At 38.8% G+C, this 16,742-nt stretch overlaps 1 protein-coding gene across 1 annotated transcript in view; it reads right to left on the bottom strand.

Annotated features, from left to right (window-relative positions):
• Positions 1–14,988, bottom strand: part of LOC131077389 (glutaredoxin) — a 74,843-nt gene extending 59,855 nt beyond the window's left edge. Inside the window, exons 1-2 of the mRNA XM_058014883.2 lie at positions 14,763–14,988; positions 14,576–14,664 (exon numbers count right to left, since the gene is read on the bottom strand). Of these exons, the coding sequence (XP_057870866.1) occupies positions 14,576–14,664; positions 14,763–14,857 (184 nt within the window). The 5' untranslated portion in view covers positions 14,858–14,988. The remainder of the gene's footprint in view (positions 1–14,575; positions 14,665–14,762) is intronic.
• Between the last annotated feature and the right edge of the window lie 1,754 nt (positions 14,989–16,742).

Genomic DNA, 16,742 nt, shown 5'->3' with positions numbered 1-16,742 from the left:
CTTTCCCAATCCGCCATGGCTTCCTGTGTTTTCTTCATCATACCGGAGAATGAAGAAACATTTGCAAAATGTTCCTTGGGAAACAAACCGACGAAGAAGAAATCATGCAACTAGGATTTCAAAGAATTCACTGTTATTTCCCCGTCGTTGAGTTTCCTTGAAAATGAAGCTTCCATGGCACTGAGGATTTCTTCCTGTATCCCCCTAATGGATTCCTTCAAGGTGACGGAATCAATGCTGAATTTATCAAGGGTGTTCTTCCCTGAACAGATGGCGTAGAACCATCGGGGAAAGTCGTAGGCTTCATTCTCCTGGATTACTTTCCCGTCTACCAGTGTTTGCCTTGGAGTCCTCATCAGAGCCCTAAGTCAGGAAATGGTTAAGTCTTGGTAGACATCAACATCTTCCCATAGTCCTTCCGTCGTTTCCAACCTACTTAGGAGGGCCACAAACCTTGAATGGAGCTGAGCTAGATCTTCTACAAATTTCCCTGCCTCAGCATAAACATCCTCTACCCATTCTCGGGAATTTTGTGCCATTGCCTTTGTAAGTTCCGCATCGTCAATTACTTCCTTAGGAAGGAAGGGAGGGGGAGTGGATGAAGGACCTGCTTCCCTGAGGGGTTTCTTGAAACTCCTGACATACTCACATAGAAGTTCGTTTTCCTCCTTCAGCCGCTTACACTTTGCTTTTGTTTTCAGCAATTTCTCCTTCATGGCAAAGGAAGAATCGTCGAAATCTCCCATTACTTGACCGGTGGAAGGATGGCCAAGATCCACTTGTCTGATGACGTAATCTTCCTGCCTGATCTCACTCCTATCCCTATCCACAGCAGGTTCAGCAATGTGCAACGTCCGGGCTCCGGATTCTTCCCTGACTACCTTGGAAAACTTCCGAGGGGCCTTCCTTTCCGGTGGCTGATCCATCCTCTTCAATAATTCTTCTAATTCCTGAGCAAGATTGGGCTCCCCTCTTGCTTCATTTCCCAATCTGCCTACCAACCAATCTGGCGCGGGGATGGAATGGTTGTACTCCCCTGCATGCTCCCGCTCTTGAGATTCCTCTTCCATTTCGCCAGGGATAGTCTCTATGAAATTATCCTGGCGAACTTCTTCCAGGCGCGGGGAAACCTCTTGCCTCTAACTTCTTGGCTGATGACGGCCCTATGAAGCATTGATGCTGAGTATATCAGGTGATGGAACGTTTCCTGGAAGTGGGCCTGCGGGATGTGGGAACATTTCTACTTCTTGTACGCTCGCGGAGCTGACTGGTGAATGTTCCCTTCCTGTCCTCGTTCTCTTTTGTGGAGGCTCCTCCTGCTGGGCTTCCTGTTGAACCTCGCGCGGGATTTCCTGTTGAGCATCCTTCGTCTTTGTTATCCTTGGCCTCTTTGGGGCACTTTTTCCTTTGTCTATCCGGGCCTCTCTTCCTGCCTGACCCTGTGAAGAGTCTTCAGTTGCCTCGCTGTGAGAATCCAGATTTCCCATCACCTGGTATGTCAAAGGGACATGGTTTTCAACCAACTTTCTTGTCTGCCTGTCAATCCAGTGCTTAGTGAATTTTAGCACTGGCCTAGCCAAAATGTTCAAATCATCTACCTCAGGCTCCGACCAATCTGGCAACAGGATAGGTTGATCTTTTATCCTCTCGAATTCGGGTTGCATCAAATCTGAGTCTTCCTTTACCTAATCTGGCACCTGATGGATCTCACTTATTCTAATGGTGTCAAGGGGCAGTCTGGAGTGCATCCTTCTCCGGACCTCAAAGTCATCCTCGGCACCGGCCCAGTAATCCTCCAAGTGAAATCTGTGTATGAATTTGACACCGGCAACCTTCCTAATCTGGCTGTAAGGATCATATATGGCCTTGGAAGTGTAAAATGGTAGTCGGTAGATTGCAAACTCGCTTGCTGCACTTTCAGCGGCCTCCAATCCTGGGCATATCTCCATGAAATCTCCCAAGACAACTGGAAATTCAATAGAATGCTTCTTCTTCTTCTTCTACAGTTGATCGTAGGCAGTCAATTGCCTCATGAGCTCGAGCAGTATAAGCTTATCTGACGAATATCTAGGCAATTTGTAAGATTGGAAGGAGAAACCCTGTGTCCTGATGTAGGTGAACTTGGGGAACTGCAGGAATGCGACGCCATACTTCTGGACCAAAGCACTTGCTCGGAGACAACCTCATGTGCAACTTATTTTGCATAAGTTGTGTCAGGTACATGGTGAAGGTGTCATTCGCCAACTTGTAAGAATTCACGTTGTGGAGATGCAGTTGACGATAACATTCATGTACCTTTAGCTGAGCTGGCCCGCAGCCCATGATTCCTCTTGCTGGCAGCCCATCGAATCCACCCCTTCGTGCCAGCATATAGAATAGGTAGGAACTCATGAAAAAGGACTGAGACTTTTTCTCCTACAGGTTCTTCAATTGTTCGTGCAAGTAGTGGCTGATCAATCTAGCCCAGTCAATCAATGTATTAGCATTCATGATCTCGCCAATGTAGAAGAACATCCAAGGCTCGAAGTTAACCGTGTGCGAGCATCCCATTACTCTGCTCAGCATTTTTATCATGTCCACATATTCCTGCTTGAACTCGAAGATTGTGAGAGTTTTGGGCATCTTGGAAACGTGCACTCTAGGTTTTAGCAACCATTGCTTGTTGATCAAATCAGCACACCTGGTGGGGCCTGCTTCATAGACTGCTTGGGCTCCGCTGCTGGTCTTGTATGTCATGGAGTAATGTGAAGGGATTCTGAAGGCTTCACCAATCGCCTCTGGAGTCAATGTTGCCAGTAACTTGCCGTCTGGCATTGAGATCGTCTTCCGCTCCAGATTGTAACATGCTGCACATTCCAAGACTAGATTTGGGCATTGAATGGCGGGAGGAAACCCAGCTGCTGCAACTATTCCGCTTCTCACAATCTTGACAGCTGTCGGAGATGGATTGTGTCCTGCAGTTCAGAGCATTCTTATCTTGAATGCAGCCCAGTTGAACATGCCGAAGTTGGTATCACTGATCTCTTCCCATCTTGAATTCAACCGAGAATGGGGGAGAAAACCCTTCGTCTCTGCTTTGATCATTGCTTGCCTGGAGATAGTAGCTGTCCTACTAGGTTCCGCCATCCTGGGAATATTTCAAAATGATGAAATAGAGACTAAGTATAAAAACTTTTCACTTCTTCACTCTTCCTTTCCCGAATCTCGCACATGAAGAATGAAATGTTTTTTCCAACTTATATAAAATTCTCAAGAGGCATCAAATTAGTAACTGTATTTATGGCGCGTCATACTTTCCTTAATTATTATGACATGCAAGGCAGTTTCCCATGCATGTGAGTTCAAATTTAGAACCTTCCTTAAATGCTCCCAGTCATGCGTCATGCTTTGGAAGATTCTCCCTGCCAACTCGTTGATTCCATACTTTCCAATTTTGGAGGGAGATTGCAGGATTTTTCTCGAGATTTGCTCAATTCCACTCCGACTTCTCTTCTCGTGCTGTCAAAGGAACTTTTCCAGCTTTTCTCCATATCCCTATTTTTTAGGGATCTTCCTAAATTTTAGGAGTCAAGTTCATTGGATGGGGAATTTCGTCCCGATTCGGAATCTATGAAAATTTCCATATTTGGCCGGGATTTGATGTCTTAAAATAGCATAATTGAAAATTCGCCCGAGGGGAATTTCTGCTTTTTATTCTTCCTTAACTCCTTGGAATCCGTGCCTTAGGCAAAATTTCAAATTTTCTATTTAGGTGAAATTTTACCATGCCAAGGATTCATGAATTTTCCACTTGTGAATGCCTTCATGGATTCAGCGCCCCAGACCTGACCTGGGCACATTTTGGCTCTGTCCATGGAGAGGCGGAAAATTGCAGTTGTAAATGCTTTCTTGGTTTTAGCGCCCCAGGCCTGACCTGGGCACATTTTTGCCCTGTCCATGGAGAGGTGGAAAATTGTGCCTATGAATGACTTCTTGATTTCAACGCCCCAGGCCTGACCTGGGCGCATTTTCACCCTGTCCATGGAGAGGCGGAAAATTGCAGTTGTGAATGCTTTCTTGGTTTCAGTGCCCCAAGCCTGACCTGGGCACATTTTTGCTCTGTCCATGGAGAGGTGGAAAATTGTGCCTATGAATGACTTCTTGGTTTCAGCGCCCCAAGCCTGACCTGGGCGCATTTTTGCCATGTCCATGGAGAGGCGGAAAATTGCACTTGTGAATGCCTTCTTGGTTTCAGCGCCCCAGGCCTGACCTGGGCGCATTTTCACCCTGTCCATGGAGAGGCGGAATTTCCTGCTTGTGAATGACTTCCAGACTTAGAATATCTTGACCTTCCACTTCAAGGATGATTCTTCAAATTTAGCCATTTTAGACTCCTGCCTGCCTGCTTTCAACTTTCCAGATTTAGAAGTGATTTGTGCATGCTGACTCTCCGTTGTCTGCTAGCCTGATCCTGCCACAAATAGACTTTCCCGAAATAGAAACTTTCCAAAATGTTAGAGTTAGAGCCCAAGACAAGGCGCGGGATGACTTACTAAAAATAGAAATTTACTAAAAATAGAAATTACTAAAAATAGTAAGTTTGATTTTTGGCAAAATGGCGACATTCTGGGACTCGGAAAAATCCCTAAAAAATAGGGACTTTCTAAAAATAGAAAGTTACTCCGTTTGGGCTCAAATTTTGCTGGGAGGTCCCCTGAAGGGTCCTGACTCCAGTCGTATGCTTAGTTTTTCCAAAACCCTAACAGGAACCCCTAAAATCTAGGACAGAAGGCAAAACCCTAGAAAAAGGACAAAACAGGCCCTAGACCCCACAGAATTTGCTTGACAGAGAAGCAGATTAACCCCAATTGACTCCCAAACACCTATAACACGGAGAGATTGAAGAGATTGCCACTAACACACACAAAAACGAAAGCCAAACGACCGAAAAGGCCTAAAAGCAAAGGGGGGGTCCCTATCTGGGATGGGGTGATGTGTGATTAGGTCACAACAAGTAGTCAGTAGAATAAAATAGCAATTAGAGTAGAGTAGGAGGAGAAGGCAAGAGATTATTGCCCAAGATTGTAAATAAACTTCATTTTTCATTGAAGTTAAGGTGAAATGTGTTGTTTCTTGCAATATGCATGGTTTCTTGTTGGATTTTCATATTAGATGGTAGATAATTAAATTGAATGGAGAAAATTGTTGAATACACTTGTGTGGAATCCGCCTAGTCCATACCACTAGCCTCTTACTAATTGTACGGGCGCCCTGCGTGGTCAACTGGCATTGAATGAGCTTAATCTCGAATTGTTATGCGTTTATTGTTCATGCATTAACTTAAATGGTGATCAGTGTCTGATGGTGTAACGATTTGAACATGTTCGAAGCATCCCTTAAAAGATTGCACTGAGTTGGTGTCAAATTGTTCAACCTGATGGTGAGACCCAACCCAGTAGGACTCCACCTAGTCGTTCATCTATATTCTTACATTCTAGGTCCTAGAATAGATTCTCTAAACCCTACACCTTTTGCTATTTCTTTATTCTCCCTGGTGAGTAGATAGGACTTGAGTTCCAGCAAATCAAGCTTTCAAGCAATCAAATGTAAGTCCCCTTGTGAATCCAGCAAAATCACATCAAACCAACTAAGTTTATCCACACGTAGAGACCCTACATATAAGAACCTTGGAGTCTTTTTTGGATGAACCTTAAGCAAATCTTCAGCATCTAAAAGATTTTGTTCAAGAGAGGATAAGATACCTTGGTATTTTATTCTGTGTTCACATGTGCATAAAACACATCAACACTCCCCATTGCTATATCCACTCTGCTACTCTTTACAACAATATCTTCTCCTATGACCAATTAACACTCTTCAAAACCAATTCTCACACCCTTCTATCTCAATTGGATATATGTTGCTTATATATACAATTAATAATAATGTCTCTTTTTGTACCAAAGGGCCTCCAAATGTCAAAGAATTTGTAAAGTTACTATTTTCTGTCATTGCTTTTATTTCTTGTTTGAAATGGCTATAATGAGAACCAACATAATTGTCAAGACAAACCGGCCATGGGCCCATGACACTCATGAAACTGCCTTGCCACTTACATAACAGCCATTGCAAATGTGTAACTGCTGCCACCATGTGTATCCGGTAGTTTTCTTATCGATAAAACTTGTAATCTATATTTTGCTCTGTTCTGATTAAGGTCCTTTTTTATTAATGAAACAATTATTTGTGGATGCTGGTGGAACATACCACAATAATACAATTTCTAATTTCAAATCATTTTTCTAAAGCAATTGAAATATGAAACCATCCTTGTTGTATGTGCTCAAGGCCAAAGAATGTCAGCTCTCTAACACCAGCATCATGACCCCACTATATATGGAGGTGAACAAACTTTCCATAGACCAGCATAAATAACCACTTCTGTTAAATTTTCAGACCAAGGTAAGCGAATTCTGCACCCAGCAAATTAATCCCCAAGTACAGAGCAGCTTAAATCAAAAGCACCAACAGCAGATCTGAGTGTGCTTATCTACAAAAACATACTGCTGGAAATAAAATAAACAGCAACTACTCACAGAGCTGCACTCTTGAAACTCCACCTGTAGACACATAAAAATTTCCTCTAATAATCTTAATGCTTTTATCAATATGTGGATCCATTATTTATTTATTAATTACTTATTATTCCATTTCATAATAATATATCTTTCACATCATTTCATATCATTATTCCATTAATTCCATTAATTCCATTTTTCCATATATTTTATTATTTCATTATTATCCATTTCCTAATCCCTCTCATATCACAACTTCTTATTTATCCTCTTTCACTTTCATCAACCACATCCACTTAGTCAATGTAGGATAAACATTTACATTTCTACCCTATTCTTTTATCTCACATTCATCCCAGTACTTGGATCCACCTTGAGGACATCTATTTAAAATTTTAAACCTTGCTCCCTTTCATTTCTCATTCATTCACACATTCTCACATTCTTGCATTCTCGCTTTTTCATGCTTTTGCATCCTCTTGCATTTTCATATTCTCCACATCAATTGCAATTCATCTTCTAATGTCCGTTCTCCATAGCTTCTTGTACACAATGCTTTGAGAGCAAACATTTTCGAACACGAGATCTTGGTTGGTAGGAGGCAATGGAGTGAGGTTTTTATTTGAATGCATGTGTGTGTTTATTTGATATTTGTTTTGCATGTGTGTTTATTTGGCAGGTACTCCATTGTTATGATGTTGGAACAAATCTGAATCTCTAATTCAGACCTCCATTTCCTTCATCTACAGATTCCACACCACCTACCTTCTATTAATGAAGAACAAAGAATTACATCCCCCTCCCCTCTCTCTCTCTCTCTCTGAATGAAGAATAAGAAAATAAAATCTGGCACTTACAATTATAAACCCCCATCTCAATGAAGTGCATAGGCCAGGAGAAGAGAAACCCTGACCTAATTCAAAAATAAAAGTTATTAAAGCACCTCGATCTAAAATAAGAACATCAGCTGAAAGAATTAGAACACAATCTAAAAAAAAGAAAATAAATCCTGTCTAAATATAAAAGCATCCTAAAAAAGGAGAACTGCACCCAGCTAAAATAAAAAACGCTAATAAAATGTTACAGTGCTGCGTTGAAATTGGTGAGTGAGCCCCACCAAAGTAGTACTGCTATGCCATGCTAATGCTGTTCTTGACTGTGATTTCGAGCCACCTGCACACAGACCAAAGACGCTGTTGGGTACACTTCTTTGCTGAGAGCACTGCTATGTTGCTGAGCACCCTTGGAGGACACGGGTAAAACTCGAACTTCTACTCAAAGCATGTCTAGTTTACTTCTATGTACTTCTTTATAGATGATAACCCGCATTAAATCTTAAGTCTTTCACTTGTAAGATAATTATATTTTACAAAAAAATTTGCTTACTACTAAAAAAACTAAGAATTACATAAGCATAAAAAATGTTAGTAGAATAACTAACTTAACCACAAAATCCCAAATGACCCACATAAGGTTTTAAAACCTAATTCTGGAAAGAGTTATGCTTGAGCATCAGTACAAAGGTATATTTAAATGTTCTTTAAAATTCTAGCAGCCAACCACATACCCTCACAAGCAATTTACAAGTGAGCATAATGAGAGTAAGAAAATTTGTCCTTAATTTCTTAAGCAGACCAAACCCACTTCTCAAATATTTCATATTGATTTTAAGATGTGACACGATGCTTGGGTTACCACAAAATTGCACAATGATACATAATGTACATATTTCCAGGATGTAATCTGCCAAAAATGTCATATCATGTAATATCTATATTCATTTTTAGTATTCACCCGTAACAGGGGTTGAATGAGGGAACACAATAGGGTGCCCAAAGCAACCCTCACACTAAGCCCAAGAGTGGGTATAATACCCCCTTAGACCACATGTGCCAGACACATCAGTCATCCATCATGGGGTGGCCTACCTAGTGGGGGTGCTCATCTCTGCCCTTCCTATTTGTGTCACCTTATTTGCCCACCTATGATTGTAACTTCAACAATCAACCATCCTAGAGGTTGGCAAGGAAACAGCAACAGGGTGCCCGGAAATCCTCCTATCTAAGCCCAAGGGCGGAATGCAATACCCCCTTGGCCCACATGTGGCAGACACGTCAGTCATCCATCACAGGGTGGCCTACTTAAAAGAGGATCTCGTATTTGCTCTCCCTCCTTGTATTTCCTTACTCACCTCCACATGTTTACTTGTTAAAAAAAAGTAATTTAATAATTAAGGAATAGCATTTCATATTACTGCATATAAAATATATGAAATTAAGTATCGGTCTATTATTCCAATGCATACGAAAACACTTGTAGAAAACAAGTTATTGCAGAAATTCCATATGAAGTTAAGTATCGGTCTATTATTCCATTGCATACCAAAACACTTGTAGAATACAAGTTATTGCAGAAATTCTTTAAGAATGCTGAGTGCAGATTAGGTATTGTTTTTTGTTCTTCTTCTTCATGATTCGATGCCCCTTTTGAGTGGTCAATATGCTGTTTATATATCCCTCCATTTGGATGGAAGGTTGTGTCTTTTCCCACGGACACCATCCTTGCAAAGTGACAAATCTTGATAAATTATCCTTTGCCTTTTAATTAATAACTGCTTCTGTGATCGCAGCTCATCAATAGTTATTAATAACACATATTAATGTAAACATAATTCTTAACATATCCTTTATCTATTCGCTGCCATGTTAACTTGCATATGGATCACTATACATACTTATGCATAGATGCAGTTTTAGATACTATCGCTGCATTCTAAACTTTGCTTATTATTGGTGTAAATAATTATTCATGTTGGATATTATTACACCTTACTTAAGTTTACTTAGAAAATGCATTTCATTGTAGTTTGAGTATGGGACACTTGGGTGTTTGTGCCACATTAGGATAGTGTGTGTAGGAGAATTTCCACCTTTTATGGTGTGATCTTGTTGTTACACTCCACATTCAGTGGGTGATCCACCTCATGTGGAATATTATATTGTTTCTCCTACCTACCCACACCTATTTCCTACCTACCCTTGTTTTTTATTGAGCCACATGTCATGTTTGTGTGCTCACATATCCATATAGCCTTGCCTATAGGCTCATATTCATTGTATGTAACGATTGATGATCCAGTTGATCAGTATTTTCATCTTGATAGAATATAGTTTATTCCTATCATCTATTTTGTCTCTCTTATTTGTGTTTTCCATTGCCTCTTGATCTTGGCAAAATCTCACATGGTATCAGAGCCATTAGAGTGTCATTGGTTTGTCAATTGAGAGAAATTTGATGCTATTTGGGGTTGTGTATTTTGGAGCTTTCTATTGCAGGTTATTATCGAAGCTTGATGGGTCAAATCTGAGGCTACCATTGGATTGAGGAAGTCCAAGAAAGTCAGTTTTGCCTTTTGTTTCATCCAAATCGGACTTCGGAGGCCAAATCTAGAGACATTTGAAGTTTGAAGCTGCGGCAGAAATTTTCGAAAAATTATAATTTTCCAGGCAATTTTCAAATAGCGATATCTCACTCATCTGGACTCCTTTTTTCGAGAAATGTTTTTTGTTTTGGGATAGAATTTTGTGATCTGTACAGTGGTGTAGAAGTTTTCTGTTTTTCGAATACGGATTTTTCGGAAATCATGAAATCCCGATTTTTACAACTTTGGAGGCTTTGTTTGGGCTCATATGGACTCCTTTTCAGGTGCCTTTTTTTTAGAGTGCATAATTTTTTGTCTACTTTCATAATCTGCCATTAGTTTGCAGTGATTTTGAGTAGAAATTGTACTTTCAGTATTTGGCCATTCTTAGCATATTTGGTACTTGCATTTTGCTTAGATCTCAGTTTAGATCACTAGCAGTATTTGTTGAAGTCTCTTAGATCTCATTTTGAGAAGTTGTAAATTGAAATCAGAAGTCCACTTTGCCTTGTTTTGCAAGTGGCCCATTGTATACGCACTAAGTATAAAGTGTCAAATCACCATTTTTTGGGGGGGGTTTCTTGATTGAGTATTTTGGGGGGGGTGTCTTGTGTGATTGTGCCTCTCTCTATCTTGTATTTTTTAATTTTGGTGCTATGGGTTCTCCTAAATTTCCACTTTTAACTCCTCATAATTATGCATCATGGAAGATTAAGGCAAGGAGTAAACTAATGGAAAAATGACTCATTCATTATGTAAATGAAACTATAACAGCACCACCTGATCCTAAGGCTGATCCTAATGCTCAAATTGAATGGCTTACTAAGAATGCTATGGCACTTGGAACTCTTCGAAAATATGTATCAGATGACCTCATTTTTCACATTGATAAGTGTACAACAATTAAAGAGGCTTGGGATATTTTTAAGAAATTGTATGGTCAAGTTGATGAGATTAAGGGCTACAAGCTTGATAGTGAACTCACAACTTTGGATCCCAAGGATTTTGATACAATCCAAGATTATGTCATAAAAGCAATTGAGTTAAGAGCAAAGCGAAAGGATTGTGGAATTGACAAAAAAGATGCTCAATTGGTTTATAACATGTTGGACAAGCTTCCTTCAGAGTATGCAGCCTTTGTATCTAGCTTTCACACCCATAGGTTAGCTCAAGGTTCCTCATACACTTCTCCCTCATTTGATTCATTCACGGAGATGTTGATACTTGAGCAATCTAAGTTGACCACAATGGGGATTCTCAAATCTTCAAAGTCACAAGCTTTGGTGGCTAACAAAGGGAATCAAAGTAATCAAGGAAAAGGTAAGAATCAAAAGCAACCTAAGTCAAAACCACAACAAGATGGAGCACAATCTTCCTCTCCACAACAAGGTGATTCACCATTCTCACCTAAGAGGAAATATTATTAGGAAAATCTTTTTTGTGGATATTGCAAGAAGTCAAGACATGATGAACATCATTGTTATAAGAAGGATATTGATGAGTTGAAGAATCTTCTTGAGAAGAATAGAATCAACCTACCTTCTAGAATGTCTACATCGGCTTCTTCTTCCAAGGATAAAGGAAAGGATCACTCTTTTGGGACAGATAAAGGAAAGAGACAAGCTCTTTGTGCTACTACAAGTCCTGACTCAGGGAGATGGCTTCTAGATTCAGGGGCTTCTCATCATATGGCATCTTCGCAGTCTATATTTTCTACATTTGAGCCTTGCCACATGCCGTAGATTTTGATGGGCAATCATACATACATGGATGTGATTCGGAAAGGATCTATTGCCATTGGGGATAACTCCTTCAATGATGTGTTGTGTGTACCCCACTTGACAAATAATCTTCTTTCCATCTATCAAATCACACATGGGGCAACTAGGAAACTTGTGGAGTTCACACCTGATCCAGTTATCATTAGAGACTTGGAGAGTGGAGCTATCATTGCGACTAGGGTGGTTGATCATGCATCTCGGTTGTACTCTTTTTCAGATTTTAGTCCTATTGATGAGGTTGATTCTTCCTATGTTGATGATTCAGATTTTGAGAACTTTGGGCATTTGAACTTGGGGATTCTCACTTGTGGTCCCGTTCTTGAGCCTTGCATTTCATCTCCTTCTCTTGATATCACACCACCTATTGCACCTGATGATGCAGCTAGTGCGACAGTTTTGCCTTCTTATGATTCAGTGCAACAGGATATTTCATGTCTTCCAGTTTCAGTTGACTGGGATGCCTACTTGACAGACATTGTAGGTTTGTTTGTGGAGTCCTACATTGCAGATTTGGGAGACACCATTGATGACATAATCATCTTCTCTTTGATGAAGATGATCCTTCTTTGATTGTTGCGAGGGATCACTCTGACCCTCTTGTGGATTCTCTACATGATCAATCTTTAGAGGTTGACATGATTGTGGATACTTTTGTCCAACACTTGGAGGAGGTCTCTTTATCTTTGAGGAGACATATGAGTCTTTGGACATTGTTCTATATTCATCTCCACTAGATCTTGGAGTGCCTTTTTCAGCAGCATGGCACAGTTTACCACCTTTGGAGGAGGTTACTTTAAGCATCGACATGGGGACACTTAAGCAGTTTTCAGAGATTCCTTTCATCATGAGTATTTTTGCTTCATCTTCCCTTCATGGTTGGGGAGACTTTTTGGATACACCTTTGGTTTTGTTTCTTCCTAAGGGGAGGAACGTGGTTCAAAGTTCGTGGAACAGTTTCTTCATTCAACTTCGAACTTCTATCATTGGTGTAGATTCCACATTGAGGGGGGGCTTCCTAGTCTCTCTTCTTCTTCTCTCATATGGGGGGGACTTTTTCCTCACATGGGGTTTTGTCCTTCACATACTTCTATGAGAGTTCTTTGTATCTAGTTTTCATCTCTCTTTTGGGGGAGGGTTTTTTCCCATTGGGTTTTTCTCTCTTTCCTTGCTTTGTGGGAGATTTCATTGTATTGGTTTGCATGCATTTGCATTTGTACATGGGTACTCAACATGGCCTCGTAGTCGAGACCCATCTTGCATTGCTTAGTTGCATTGTAGACTTTAGTGCATTCCCCTAAGTTGCACTTAAGGGGGGGTGTTGGTATAAATAATTATTCATGTTGGATATTATTACACCTTACTTAAGTTTACTTAGGAAATGCATTTCATAGTAGTTTGGGTATGAGACGCTTGGGTGTTTGTGCCACATTGGGATAGTGTATGTAGGAGAATTTTCACCTTTTATGGTGTGATCTTGTTGTTACACTCCACATTCAGTGGGTGATCCACCTCATGTGGAATATTATATTGTTTCTCCTACCTACCCACACCTATTTCCTACCTACCCTTGTTTCTTATTGAGCCACATGTCATGTTTGTGTGCTCACATATCCATATAGCCTTGCCTATATAAGCAGGGTCATATTCATTGTATGTAACGATTGATGATCCAGTTGATCAGTATTTTCATCTTGATAGAATACAATTTATTCCTATCATCTATTTTGTCTCTCTTATTTGTGCTTTCCATTGCCTCTTGATCTTGGCAAAATCTCACACTTATGAAGATAATTACTAGCTTAATATGTTAACTCCTATAGCAAATCGTGAAGTCTTATAAATAAGACGATTTTCTGAGCATTGACGCCTTCTTTCATGGTGGGGGCATGACAGAACTAAAAATTCTTAAGGTCAACAAGCTAACTTTCGTGGCACGATGAAAGGCTATATTGTGTTTTCCCTCTACTAACAAAGGCAAGCCTTTTCTCGTCAAACCCACTGTACTAAAGAAAGTTAGTATTCATGTTTTATAAATTATAACATCGTTTTCTGCAAACTGGATTGGAATCTTTGGTTCCTTTCCAGCTCATAATTTATAATCACCTCTTTTTGTGGATTGTTTGAGGATGGTTGCCAACCCTGTAGGTCGATCAGTATGTCTAAAACTCTAGAGTGACACTACTTTATTCGTATTTATCAAAATTGGAAGCTGTGGAATACTATATGGTTTGAGGTTATCGAGGTCAAAATTGATGTTAAACTAGTGTATATTGACGTCACAAATATAATGCATCATTTCATAACTCTGGCCAAGAGGATCTAAGCTCTCTGTGCCAGGTGTGAATAGAAAAAACATGGCAACTAAGAGATTAACAAGGAAGATAGGTTGATAAACATGCTTTATGGTGTAATAAACATGAAAGCATACCTAAGAATCGAGAACCTATTATCAACTACTTGTGGAACGGAATTTATTAAACCAAAACTCTAAACCCAAGTTCAATTTAATCAAACAAATTCCTCCCTTGGCTGCTCATCCAAGATCCATGTTCGCGTAATTAATGAAGGCATTTTCTCGAAATGCAACCCTGATTCTCTTCCAATTAAGGCAAAACATCAAATGTCAAACTTTCCTAATACTCCATGGTGTAAGGTATCATGACCACGGCAGTTTAAAATCTAATCCGCAAATTTATTAGCAGTGAAGAATGATGAAGTTGGTATAAAATAGTAAACATGTCTAAATTTAGCGATAGATGCTGGCAAATTCCAAAGAAATGTTGGGGGAAAAATAAGGGCTTCGGGATAATACTAACTTTCAGTATCAAGCTCAATGACCTCCGGCTTGGTGCCCAACCTTGTCAATAGTTGTTTGACTTGAGTGCAATACGGACAGTATGTCTTGCTGCAGTACAGAAACCCACGTCAGCCCACACTATTTGTTTTCATGATTTATCAAAAAAAATATATATATATATATATATATAAAGATAAGAATAGAACCTGAAAATAACAACTGGATGTGACGAAACGGTAGACTTGGCTTTCTCCATTGCCGTTACAATTAATTCAGGATTCTTACTGCTGGATACACCCATGTAGCAATACCCCCGCTCTACCCTTCTATTAAAGTAGTACTTCCACCGCCAAGAGGTAAATGTTAGCCAATAGGAAACTCTCACTTGCAGAAGGAGGTACAATGGTTATTCCAGAAGAAAATTCACATTTTTATCCTTTTTATATAAAGAATATTTTTGTTTGAGAATATAATTTTGAAATAAGGTTTGAAGTGCACATAATATTGTTTAAAATGTTTGTATTATATATTTGGTTTAATCAATTTTCCTTCAATTTATTTTGTTTCTATCAAATAATTTTGGATTGAAATTTGTTTTTCTCTATTTGTTTGATTACTACATATTTATCAAGAAGTTAGTAGACTTATTTATTATAAATGCATGGTTTGTCTTGTATTGAAGATATATGTTATAGAAAACAGAAAGTTTGGGTTAAAAAAATATAACATTAGAAACATGGAAAAATCTTTCAAAGAATTTAAAGACATGGAAAAATGATTAAAACAAAACAACATTATCTATAAGATGATGTGAATAATCAAATGCATACTATAAACAATCTCCATCTTACATTTAGCTAAAATAGAATGCACCCTAGTCATATTTGATTTGTTCTAGATTATGATAAAATCTAGAATGCTCAATATGAAACTAGCATAGCCTTAGTATAGAAAGGATTTTATGATAGAAAAATAGTAGCATGAACTCTCTAGCATATACTTGATTCATTTTCTATAAGGTAGATGAATGATGAAGTCATTTATTTATAGGATTCCCAAAAGGCAAAATCAAAGGTTATGATTGATCAGTGATGGATGGTTATGATAAGATGAGGATTAAGATTAGGATCAAAGATGTAGTCATGTGACAATTGTCGCGTGAGGGACAAAGTTTAGGTTAAGCATTGGCATTAGAGAAACATCATTATGTATATGGCTAAGATTAAGAGATGTGGTATGAAATGAATGGTTGAGAAGAAAAAATAGTTTGACTTTTAGAAAGTGTCAAGTTCAATAAATGTGGACAAGGTCTTAGTTAGACATATGAAAGGGACACTTGTCAATGATGACAATTTTGGATTATGTGCCATATGAATAAATCTAATAGCTGGAAGTAAATGAATAAGGATTGAGAGATAAAGGTAATTGGTGAAACTAATTAAAGAAATAATATATATTTATTTAATTAAAAGTTAAGATAATGTAGGATAGAAGATGGATAAATTAGTTAAATAATAAATATTTATTTTATTAATGACTTAGGATAGGCTAAAATTAATTATGGTTAGGTATGGGCAATTTTAGGTGTCTACAACAATTGTCAAGCATGTTATTATAGACCATCAAAATGTGAATATATAGTTTTTGAATATTGTGTTATAATTGATATCAAGGAGATTTATAACATTGATGTCTAGAAACATGTCAAGAATAAAGCAATGTCAAGTAAGCATGAGAAAGTAGAAAAACAAATTTTATTGGACAAGTACTCTCATTTAAAGCATGCAAAGCTCTCTTACAAAATGCTAATGTTGTCATTATGTATTGGGATCTAGTGTTCCTAAATATCTAATGCATCTGTAAAAGCCTAGAAGTGTTTGTGTTAAGGTATTGTGGTTCATTGCTCAAAGACTGGTCATGTATCAAGTTGCACTATCATAATTATTGATACCACATTCTATTGTAGTTGAGTATTTTGGCTTGTGATTTGGATAGTTAGTAAAGCTACACATGAAGACAAATCAACTAGAGTTTTAGAGTCTTTGTTTTAGAAGGCAAAAGTTACAAGTGACAGAGTGCACATCATGTTTATTTGTTGATTGTGCAAAAATTTCTATTGGATGGGTCAAAGAATGAAAATGTGCTCTAGCTAAGGAAGTGTGTGAGGGTAAATTGGGACTAGTTAA

The sequence above is a fragment of the Cryptomeria japonica genome, chromosome 4 (genome assembly GCF_030272615.1).
Source record: "Cryptomeria japonica chromosome 4, Sugi_1.0, whole genome shotgun sequence".
Lineage (NCBI taxonomy): Eukaryota > Viridiplantae > Streptophyta > Pinopsida > Cupressales > Cupressaceae > Cryptomeria > Cryptomeria japonica.
This window is presented reverse-complemented; position numbering and strand designations above follow the sequence as displayed.